The sequence below is a fragment of the Anomaloglossus baeobatrachus genome, chromosome 6 (assembly GCF_048569485.1).
Source record: "Anomaloglossus baeobatrachus isolate aAnoBae1 chromosome 6, aAnoBae1.hap1, whole genome shotgun sequence".
Lineage (NCBI taxonomy): Eukaryota > Metazoa > Chordata > Amphibia > Anura > Aromobatidae > Anomaloglossus > Anomaloglossus baeobatrachus.
Window position 1 is genome coordinate 480,204,660 of NC_134358.1, and position 12,382 is coordinate 480,217,041.

At 43.7% G+C, this 12,382-nt stretch overlaps 1 protein-coding gene across 1 annotated transcript in view; it reads left to right on the forward strand.

The window, feature by feature from the left end:
* Positions 1-369: 369 nt before the first annotated feature.
* Positions 370-12,382, forward strand: part of TOMM7 (translocase of outer mitochondrial membrane 7) — a 31,280-nt gene continuing 19,267 nt past the window's right edge. Inside the window, exon 1 of the mRNA XM_075316720.1 lies at positions 370-520. Coding sequence (XP_075172835.1) covers positions 418-520 — 103 coding nt within the window. The 5' untranslated portion in view covers positions 370-417. The remainder of the gene's footprint in view (positions 521-12,382) is intronic.

Sequence of the window (12,382 nt, forward strand, 5' to 3'; positions counted from 1 at the left end):
TCGTAACATAAAACGTAACTCACTTCCTAGATAATGTGCCGCATAAATCTGTCTCTAAATTCTCCCCGGACCCTGCACTGCTTAGAGGGGATCTTCTCAGATTGAGCGGATTATATTTATACTAAGGAATGCTGTGAATAGATATTTTTCAATATATTTATCAATTTATTTATTCAATTCAATATATTCTAGTTTACAACTGTCAGTCAGTGAGTAGGAAATTCACGCGGATATCACTGTGCAGCATCGCAGTGGGTGACCTGTGGATTCCTGCATGCACTGTCTATCCCGAGCACTAGGTGGCGCTGTAGCACAAGCATTGCCTGCGTCCTCCGCTCCAGTACTGCGGCGCTCGCGGCTGTGCAGCACTTCCGCTCCGGCCGCTTCCTTCCGGTGTCGCTCGTGTCCTCTGCAGCCATGCCTGAACTCAGCAAGGAAGCCAAGCAGCGCCTGCAGAAGGTGTTCAGGTGCGGACAGTTCACGATCCGCTGGGGCTTCGTCCCCCTCGTCCTGTACTTAGGTCAGTAGTACCCCACTGTGTCTGCCATAGCTGCTCTGTGTGCTGGCAGTGCAGTGGCATCTCCTTTTCTGCGTTATGGCTTGTGCCCTTTAAGTCGTGCAACAGTGCCGTAAAGAGGGACGCTGTGAATTCTGTCCTTTCTATATTGCTGCAGTCTGCACACTCATCCTGGTCTTCATATTATGGAAGGTGTGCCATAGCCTGTGACTGGTGGCCCTGCAGATCCCGGTGGGTGTGTGCACTGGTCACTATGATGGACCCCCTGAGTACAGGGATGTGGTGTCCTGGGAACATCACTGTCCAATAGCTGGTGTAGGGGTCTTCCCATCCCATAAAGTGAAGACCACCTTTATCAACCCCCCAACCAGCTGTCATCAGCTCTGTCTGCAGCCAGTCACTGGATCTGAACAGCTCAGGTTGGTGCTTGGGCTGCAGCTGGTGCTCTACAGCAGTGATCCCAACCTCTCCATATCCAGAGCCCCTCTAGTTGTCACATCCACCTCCCATCTCCCCAAAAGTCACCCCAGAGCCTCCATTCTCAGTACGACAGCCACACTTTCCCCACAGAAATCACAACAAGGCAGGCGGCACGGTGGCTCAGTGGTTAGCACTGCAGTCTTGCAGCGCTGGGGTCCTGGGTTCATATCCCACTAAGTACATCATCTGCAAGGAGTTTGTATGTTCTCCCCGTGTTTGCGTGGGTTTCCTCCCACACTCCAAAGACATACAGATAGGGACTCTAGATTGTGAGCTCCAATGAGGACAGTGTTGCCAATGTATGTAAAGCGCTGCGGAATTAATAGCGCTATATAAATGAATAAAATTATTATTATATACGAACATCCATGGGTTCTCACCTTCCCCTCACTCAGTATTCTCATCCATCTTCATGCACTGCTATCTGTCATTATCATCCCATGTCCAGCTTCACACAGTCTCTCTACAGTACACTTACACCTCAGATCTGCTCTTCTGTGAGGACTGCTCCCAGAAGGCTCTGTCTGGAGACTGGCGCTTTATAGTTGTTTGGTAGACCTGGTGCTAATGCAGACATCCATGAGCCCACACATCATGAGGCCTTGGAGCCCACAGATTGTGGATTCTTTTCATACTTTATGAGCTGATATGCAGTCCTCAATATCGGCCACTACACAGTGAATGGAGCCAAGCAGTTCAGATCCATTCACTCTTAAAAGGGAATCCGTCACCAGGTTTTTGGCACCTAATCTGAGAGCAGCATAATGTAGAGACAGAGACCCTGATACCAGCAGTGTGTCACTTACTGGGCTGCTTAGTGTAAATTTGATAAAATCCCTATTTAATTAGCAGGAGATTATCATTAGAGGACAACTTGGCATGCTGCCAGGTTGTCCAGCATATTCATGAGCTCTGTATAACTACTAGATCTGCAGCAGAGAAAATATTGATTTTATCAAAATGACAGCAAACAGCTCAGTAAGAGACACATTGCTGGAATCAGGGTCTCTGTCTCTACATTATGCGGCTCTCAGATGGGTTAGCAAAAACCTGCTGACAGATTCCCTTTAAAGGGAACCTGACAGATTCCCTTTAAAGGGAACCTGTCAGGTGCAATATGCACCCAGAACCACGAGCAGTTATGGGTGTATATTGCTAATCCCTGCCTAACAATCCCTGTATTTCTAAAGATCGTTTATTATATGCTAATGAGGCTAGGGACTAGTTGCAAGGGCGTTACTTCCCTTGGCCAGTTGGCCCCCTTACCATGGTAGCATGCTCCTGTGGGAGTAATAACATAATAACATGCTAATGAATATGCAGCGACGCGCACATACCTCACTCTTTATGGCGGCCGCCGGAGGATGGCTGCGCACTGGGCATGATCCGGAGTCCCCAGCACTTCTGGTCATGAGCACTGTACCTCACTGAAGCCGGGAAGCTTACACCCGGCATCAGTTTAGTGCGCATGATCGGAGGTCCTGGGAACTCTGGATCATGCGCAGTATATATTGGACCTGACAGGTTCCCTTTAAATAGAGCCACAGGAAAAACTGATTAGATGGTCAGTGGGGGCGACCTAAGGATAGCTCATCAATATTGTAAGGCTGCAACACTACTTTAAAAGGAGTCTGTTAGCACCAAACTAATTAAACTACTTATATAGGTATCTTGGGGACTTGGCCCCTATAAAAGTCACACGTGTAGTATTGATTTTATTAGCTTAGTTACTAGAAAACCAAACAATTTCGTATGCTAATCAGGGACTTCGGCGCTCTCTTGATGTGGCCAAGGGCTCAGTGCACTGTTACTGCCCCTCAATTTTCATACTGAGTATTTCATCACATCTTCATTGACAGCGCTTACAGGGTTATTCCCATAAAAAAAAGTTTATTTTTAAGTGGATTTTAATCAATAAATCTTGGAATAATAAGAATTTGCACAATTTGATGTGATTTAAAAAAAAAAAATAAAAAAAATAAAAAATGTTCCTGTGCTGAGATAATCCTATATATGTGCCCCTGCTGTGTACTGTGTAATGGCCGTGTCTGACTGTGTACAGAGACATGGTCTGATCATACCACAGCTCCTGGGCAGGGGAGGACGTATACAGATATTACAGCACTGGATCACAGCTGATGCTTTTTGGTGAGGTAAAACATCTCCCTGGCTGTTTTTGTTTTTTTAAAAATGTTTTACTTCAAAGAAAGAATTATTTGTGATCCCATGCTGTAATGTCTTCATACTTCCCTTCTGGCCCAGATGTGGTATAATCAGACCATGCTCCTGTATGGTCAGGCACGGCCATTACATAGTACATAGCAGGGGCACATATATAAGAATATCTCGGAGCTTTTTTTTTTTTTAGCGCGTTAATTTGTGGAAATCGTTATTATTCCAAGATATATTGATCAAAATCAACTTTAAAATGAATTTTGTTCAGCGAAAAACCCATTGATTGAGCAGGAGCCCTGCTGAGCTTATAGTGTCTTTGCTGGCCAGTTCCATGGACGTCCACAGGCCGGAGCCAGGGAGGAGAACACACAGTAACAGTAGGTGAGCACAGCTGCAGTGTCCGTGCGCAGCTTCTGAGTGCTGTCAACAAGATATGACTAAATACTTAGTATACAAATTAAGGGGTATAACAGCGCACTGGGCCATGCCAAGGGAGCACCAAAGCCCCTTCAATTGCATATGTAATATTTTTTTGTTTTGGCATGTAAACTGGTTACATCTATACTACAGGTATGATTTGTAGGGTCTTCGTTACCTATATTTTTGTATCAGTGGTTTCATTAGTGTTTTGGGAATGACCAACCCCTTTCACAATGATCATGTTATCATCCAGAAAGAAGTCGGTCGTGTTTAAAGGGACCGTGTCACCATGAGAATGCAGTCCAGTCTGCAGGCAGCATGTTATACAGCGGGGAAAGCGGAGCAGAGTGATGTATAGTTTTCAGAGAGAAGTTTTGGCGTAACCTGTGTTTTCATCATTTAAACCTTTCTGGGACTTTTGGTCCAGTGGGCGGTTCTATCAGTGATTGACAGCTAAAGTGTCTTGCGAAAGTTTCGTCCCCTTTGAATTTTTCAACCTTTTCCCACATTTCAGGCTTCAAATATAAAGATAAAATGTTAATGTTATGGTGAAGAATCAACAACAAGTGGGACCCAATTGTGAAGTTGAACAAAATTTATTGCTTATTTTAAACTTTTTTTAAAAAATAATTAACTGTAAATTGGGGCGTGCAATATTATTCATCCCCTTTCAGTTAATAGTTTGTAGCGCCACCTTTTGCTGCGATTACAGCACAAGTCACTTGGGGCATGTCTCTATCAGTTTTGCACATCAAGAGGCTGAAATTCTCGCCCATTCTTCCTTCGCAAATAGCTGGAGCTGAGTGCGGTTGGATGGAGAGCGTTTGTGAACAGCAGTTTTCAGCTTTCTCCACAGATTCTCGATTGGATTCAGGTCTGGACTGTGACTAGGCCATTCTAACACCTGGATACGTTTATTTGTGAACCATTCCATTGTAGATTTTGCTTTATGTTTTGGGATCATTGTCTTGTTGAAAGACAAATCTCCGTCCTAGTCTCAGGTCTTTTGCAGACTCCAACAGGTTTTCTTCAAGAATGGTTCTGTATTTGGCTCCATCCATCTTCCCATCAATTTTAACCATCTTCCCTGTCCATGCTGAAGAAGAGCAGGCCCAAACCATGATGCTGCCACCGCCATTTTTGACAGTGGGGATGGTGTGTTCAGGGTGATGAGCTGTGTTGCTTTTGCGCCAAACATATCGTTTAGCATTGTGCCCAAATAGTTCGATTTTTGGTTTCCTCTGACGAGAGCACCTTCTGTCTTCCAGGTGGCTTGTGGCAAACTTTAAACAACACTTTTTATGGCTATCTGTGAGAAATGTCTTTCTTCTTGCCACTCTTACATAAGACTTGTGCAGTGTACAACTTATTGTTGCCTATGGACAGACTCTCCCACCTCAGCTGTAGATCTCTGCACTCATCCAGAGTGATCATGGGTCTCTTGGCTGCATCTCTGATCAGTCTTCTCCTTGTTTGAGATGAAAGTTTGGATGGATGGCCAGGTCTTGCAGTGGTATGATACTCCTTCCATTTCAATATGATTGCTTGCTCAGTGCTCCTTGGGATGTTTAAAGTTGTAGAAATCTTTTTGTAACCAAATCCAGCTTTAAACTTCTCCACAACAGTATCACGGACCTGACTGTTGTGTTCCTTGGTCTTCATGATGCCATCTGCGCTTTAAACAGAACACTGAGACTATCACAGAGCAGATACATTTATACGGAGACTTGATTACACACAGGTGGCTTATAATTATCATCATCAGTCATTGAGGACAACATTGGATCATTCAGAGGTCCTCAATGAACTTCTGGAGTGAGTTTGCTGCACTGAAAGTAAAGGGGCCGAATAATATTGCACGCCCCACTTTTCAGTTTATTCTATTCTTACAAAAGTTTAAAATAAGCAATAAAATTCCTTCAACTTCACAATTGTGTCCCACTTGTTGTTGATTCTTCACCATAACATTAAAATTTTTATCTTTATGTTTGAAGCCTGAAATGTGGGAAAAGGTTGAAAAATTCAAAGGGGCCGAATACTTTCGCAAGGCACTGTATCTATCTATGTATGTATACTTATTAAATGAAAGATGTGAATCTCTGATAGGACCTCTCATTGGACTGAAAGACCCGGAAAATTTAAATGATGAAAACACAGGTTGGACTAAATCTTAAAGGGGGTTGTTCACTACTTGGAGAACCCCTTCTCGTTCACTCCGGTAAAAATAAATAAGCCTATACTTGCCTCTGGTGTGGCTGAGGTTCCAGTGATGTCTGAAGTTGCATTCCTGGGGCCCACGTGACATTTGTATGACACACACAAGTCCAGCGACTAATTAATGCTGGCTTTCTTCTCCCCGCCTCTCGGACAATAAGCAGGAAGTCAGAGCAGCGCCCCCATCCTGCTCAAACATCTGAAGGCGGGGAGACAGACGCTGGATGGTCATTGGTTGCGGAGCTCTTGTGTCATAACAATGTCACGTGGACCCCGGAAACGCAGCTTCAGACATCACTGGAAGTGTCCCCGCATCAGAGGTGAGTATAGGCTTATTTATGTAAACAGTCCTGGACTAAGTTCAGATTCTGCATTTAGGTGGGAAGTAATGGGGTCTGGACATCCCCGTCATGTCTGATGGGAAGAAGGGACATCAGTCATCCATCTGCTTACATCTACTGGCAAGGAAAACAGAACTGACTAGGAAGCGGGAAGACGTTTTCTTACATTTACAAAATATGCTAGAATATAGAAATGGTGAATGAAATGTAGAAATGAAAGTTTATAAGAATGAAAGTTAGGAAAAATGACCTTTTCCACTCAAGTAGTCTATATATATGTCATTAATTGACAACATCAACATAATGCAATCCAGTTGGGTTTCTAATAAATAGCTTTCCCCACATTGATGAAGTGTGTTGAGTTCTAGGATCGAGTAATGGTGGGGCATTGAGAAAACGAGCAAATTAAAGGGAATTTGTCATCAGGTTTTTGCTACCTCATCTGAAAGCAGCAAATTGTAAAGAAAGTGACCCTGCATCCAATGATGTATCACTTACATTACTGGATCTGGCTATTGTGACACAATCAGTTTTTAGATGTAGCAGAGCTCAGAAAGCCAACCACACCCCCCCACAGCTTTGTTTGTAAATTGTATATTGACAGTGAGCTGCTTATCAGAGGAGGGGGCCTGTTCCAACCAGGACACATATGGGCACTTGTCATGCCCGTACACTGATAATCTCTTGCTGATAAAACCTATAGTATTGTAGTACAGCACACAGCCTAGTAAGTGATACAGCCCTAAAATCAGGGTCTCAGTCCTTACTTCATGCTGTCTTCTGATTACATAGCAAAAACCTGCAGACAGCTTCCCTGTAATCTCTAGTGCCATCATAAGTGATCAAATGAGGGAATGCAGCGCAGAGAAAGCAGTGTTTGGAGATTCTCACTGATGGGTCTGTTTAGTGGGTGAAGAAGCAAATCATTTTCTATATTTTTCCAGAAAATAACAAAAATACTCCAGTGTTATTGCTCAAAAAGCAGAATAAATAACATGATTATGTGTTTCTGATCTGAATCACTATTAGTAATAACCTTGGTGATTGATCTGTCACCAGTTGACCGTGACGGTGCCTATTGATGACGAGGAGCATCTTCGCCCCCTCCCCCTTCTGATGGTTCTCGTAAATGATTTATATTCCCAGAATGTCACATATCAGGGAAGCGAGAAGTCGCTCCTTCAGTGATTTGGATCATGTTTTCATCAGTGGTTGGTCAGTGTCAGTTTTTCTCATCGGTGATGAAAAATTAAATAAATTACAAAGCCTCTCCTATACATTGCAATGTAAATCACGGATCTGTCATTTTCTCAGACTTCTATGGGTAATTTTGATCTGTAATCAATCAAGAACAGACATCGGTCTGTGATTTTTATTTTTTTTTTTTTTTGGGGGGGGGAGTTGCCAAAAAATACGGACAAGTATATAGCACCATATGAAGGGAGAAGCTCTGCTGCAACCATATAATATGGTGGTGCTCAGAATTTTTTTTTTCGTATGTAAGTATTAATATTTCTGGCACGCTCAGGAAAGATGTCAATGGGATATTCTGCAAAAGGAGTCAACCAAATGCCAACGTTTCGGCTCCCACATGAGCCTTTATCAAGGCATGTATATCATGAGGCAAATGAGTGCTAGTGTGGGTACTTGACAGAATATGGGCCTTAGAGGATACCAGGGGAGGCAGAGGTGAGTCATAAGAGACCAGGCTAGACGGGTGACTGCCTGTAATGACAGCAGGCTGGGTGCAAAGGGAGCGGTGAGCTGGCTGTCTGGTGGCAAGGTCAGCCAAGTACCTACACTAGCTCTCATTTGCCTCATGATATACATGCCTTGATAAAGGCTCATGTGTGAGCCGAAATGTTGGCATTTGGTTGACTCCTTTTGCAGAATATGAAAATAAAATATTCTTCAATATCACATTGACATCACTTTCCTGAAAATATATAGCACCATAGACTGAGTCCGTGTGCTGTCATTGAAAAAGACAGCACAAATAAGTGAAAAACATATGTCTGAAGAAGGCTTTCATCCATTCTTAGTGGATTTTTTGGTGCTTATGTCACTAAAGGAGATGCCCAGACATTCAGCAAGTCAGTAGAAAATTATTTAAAGCATTGGTGGACACAGGCAGAGAAGGACCACTAGAAGAGCAGTGTAAGGGCCCTTTGCAGCCTAATATTTCCATATAATGCACAATTTCAACTTCTTTGGAGGTGGTAATGGCCCCCTGTGTAACTGCACGTTACACCAGTGATGCTTCCGCCCCTGCTTGAAAGTCTGGGAAGGTCGGCATAAAAGCTTATCCTCTTCCTATGATTCAAGGGTACTGTGGTAAAGGCCCAAAGTATGTAGATGCTATAACCTGTACAACAGAAGGAGTGCTGAAACAGCAAGACTAGTAAAGGATTCTTATCCTTTTAATTGGGATTTTGTAGACTGGGTGCCCCGATGTGCAGACATTATCACCTACTTGTAGGATAGGGGGCAATTTATAGATGGTTGGCATTCAAGCACCCACAATAATTACCGGCATGCTCTCTCTCTTGATTTCTTGACCGACTTGAATGGAGTGGTCGTCGCATATGCGCCCTGCTACTCCATTCAAAGTCTGGGGCACTCATAATGTCCTGCCTCTGCTGTTATAATTACGCCCATAGGTAATTAGTAGGGTGCATGCTGCTCTATTCATCACTTTGTGGCTGCAGTCAATGGGGTCCAAGCAGTTGTGGGAGAGAATTTAATTTTTTGTCATTTAAAGGGAATCTGTCAGCAGGTTTTTGCTACCTGAGAGCAACATGATGTAGGCAAAGAGATCCTGAATCTAATGATGTATCACTTAGATTACTGGGTGCAGCCATTCTGACACAATCTGCATTTTGAGCTTTAGTCATGTAGCATAGTCCAGATGGCTGTCCCCACACAACAGGCTTTCAATAGAGATTATACATTCACGGTGAGGTGTCAATCACAGCAGGCAGCATGCTAGACAACATGGCAGGAGCCAGCTAGTCATAGCAATGATAATCACAAGGTGATAAAGCTCATAGTTTAAGTACAGCCTAATAAGAGAAGCACGGTTAATTTTTGTTTTTCAACCCCTACAGCATACTGTTCTCAGATTACATAGCAAAAACCTGCAGACAGATTCCCTTTTAATCAGTATTTGTGGCGTTGGGCAAGGTTTAAATAAAGTTGAAATACCTTTTTATTACTATAATTTCTATTATTCAGTGGTCAAATGCAGTATTACCAATAACTAAAATTACTACCTCAAATGCAGTATTAATAAATTAAACTGTTGTCATTGTATCTTGCAGGATACTCTGTAAAAAGGATCAATTATCTAGTGCATAGTTTTTTTATAGACTGGAATACCCCTTTAAATGTTCATGTGGCAGCTGTAAAGCAGCAGTTTTACACCTTAGCAAAATAATTTATCTGCAGGTTTTATTTTTACCAAACTTTAGAGGAATTCAGAGGTTTCGTTTTGAAAAGGTGATAATGCCACGCTTAATGCCTTCCTTTCCTGGCAAATGCTTTTTCAGTTCTCTCGTGTATGAACCGTAAATTGCCGGCAGCCCAAGACTGAGGTGCGAAAAAAAAAAATAATGAAACTAGAATTTTTTCCCTAAAGGGTTACAAAGCCATGTCTGCAGCCTTTGGGCTCGATTAATCAGCTTTACAGGGATTGTACTCTTACAACGACATTTTTCTGCTGTGATGACGTCACTCACCGCTGCAGCCAAAACACACCGACCAAAGCAGCAGCGGACGAGTAATATTTTACATTCCAAAAGTACTGTAGGAAAGCCCCTTTAATTCTTTTAGGCACATTATGGATGACATAGGCATACCAAGGTAAAGTAGGGTCTTGTATGATTTTGTGCCTGCTTTATTACAACTCTGGTTAACTCAGTTTGGCAAGTGTTAGAATACAATTTTGTGCACAAGGCCTAAAAAAAAATTATGAATTTTTGCCAAAATTCTGATTGATCAGTCAGTGAGAAAAAAAAAATTAAACCAAACAAAAAAAACTCCTAATAAAAATGTATACTTTATTTCTATATCCATTTAAAAAGGTTATATTCATGCAACCAGAGAGACACAATGTATATAAAGTGTTAGATACACCGGATGGACAGTGTAAGGGTAATTGTATCTAGGGGCAGTTCAGATCAATGGTAAATAAACCTAATAGATTCAGATGCTGGACCCTAGGGGATATGACTCACCCTTAATTGGTCCCTGCCTAGCAATGGGGCTTTAACCACCCTAACCTTCTTGGTGCTCCCATTCCACGGCGGCTGCCCCTTTTGTATCCCTTACTAACTTGAAGATAACCATCACCAAATTTACCAGAATAAAGTGCTAAGTGCAAAACCACATATACACATACAACAGACACAAATTAGTAGAGCGGTTGCTACCCAAAAGAGTCAACTGCAATAAATCTTTACACTAGGTGACACCTTAAGGTACCGTCACACTAAGCGACGCTCCAGCAATCCCACCAGAAACCTAACCTGGCAGGGATCGCTGGAGCGTCGCTACACGGGTTGCTGGTGAGCTTTCACACAGGCAGATCTCACCAGCAACCAGTGACCAGCCCCCAGCCAGCAGCGACGCCTGGAAGCGATGCTGCGCTTGGTAACTAAGGTAAATATCGGGTAACCAACCCGATATTTACCTTGGTTACCAGCGCACACCGCTTAGCGCTGGCTCTCTGCACACCTAGCCACAGTACACATCGGGTTAATTACCCGATGTGTAGTCTGGCTATGTGTGCAGAGAGCAGGGAGCCAGCACTGACAGCGTGAGAGCAGCGGACGCTGGTAACGAAGGTAAATATCGGGTAACCAAGGAAAGGGCTTCTAGGTTACCCGATGTTTACATTGGTTACCAGCGTCCACAGAAGCCGGCTCCTGCTGCCTGCACATTCAGTTGTTGCTCTCTCGCTGTCACACACAGCGATCTGTGCTTCACAGCGGGACAGCAACAACTAAAAAATGGCCCAGGACATTCAGCAACAACCAACGACCTCACAGCAGGGGCCGGGTTGTTGCTCACACACAGCAACATCACTAGCAACATCGCTGCTACGTCACAAAAGTCGTGCCTCAGCAGCGATGTTGCTAGCGATGTTGCTTAGTGAGACGTGGCCTTACCCAGGACTGGTATCACCAGTATTCACTGGATCCATTGAAATTGAACAATATGAGATCAAGGCACTCTAGATTGTCACTCATAAATTCACTAGCAAAGAAAGATGCAAAATAACATACAGCTCACTGGTTGAATGTCTACAATCCAGGGATTACAGTTCACATATAAAGGATAAAGCACCATACTCCATTATTCCAAGGATAACATGTCCCCAGAAACATCCCTAGAAAGAGGCATGAATCATATCAGATGACTATAGATAGGTGGGGGAGAAACAAGAATACACCCATTGAGTACTTTACGATTTGTTGGTAGCACCTCCAGGCCTACTGTCGAGCCATGCATGTCAGCAAAGAATGACAATTCATATGTCAGCAACGCTCAGTTGTGTCCTTGACCTCGCCCTTCTCCCAACGCGTTTCCCCCCATTTGTGCCTGGGGTTCATCAGGAGATCAAAGCTGACAACAGGGGAGAAAGTCACATCCCCGTCATCCTTTCCAAACAGTTTAAGAAATATATACCCGGTATCAATACACCGTTGGGTATAGCATGTAGATCACAGGAGCTCATAGCCAGGTGTCTGAGACACCTGGAATAATGGAGTACGCAGGCGCACTTTGATCTGCTTGGCTGAGGGCAGATCAAATTACTGTAGTGCACATGTACGGGTGGTCTTTGACCTTTTCTCACGCCTGCACATTACAGTATTTTGCTCTGCCTTCAGGTGGGCAGACCAAAGTGTGCATGCGCAGGAGCACAATAGAGGCCTCTTTGTGAATGACACAGGACGTGTCATGGGCACACAGGGCTGGGCAGTAGACTGGCGATCGCAAGAAGAGAGAAGGCGCAGGACCGAAAGCAGTGACACCCATTGGACTGGACGCCCCCTCGGTGCGTATTATGAAGGTGTTTTTTATGTTCTACAGAGTGGCCTGGGCTCTTATATACAGTATTCTGGAATTATGTATACAAGGGCTCACTGGTGGTGGCCACAGCTTATAAGGGAAAAACCTGGTGATAGGTTCACTTTCAGAGACCAGCCAAGAGGTTTTCATCATGCGGGAAGAG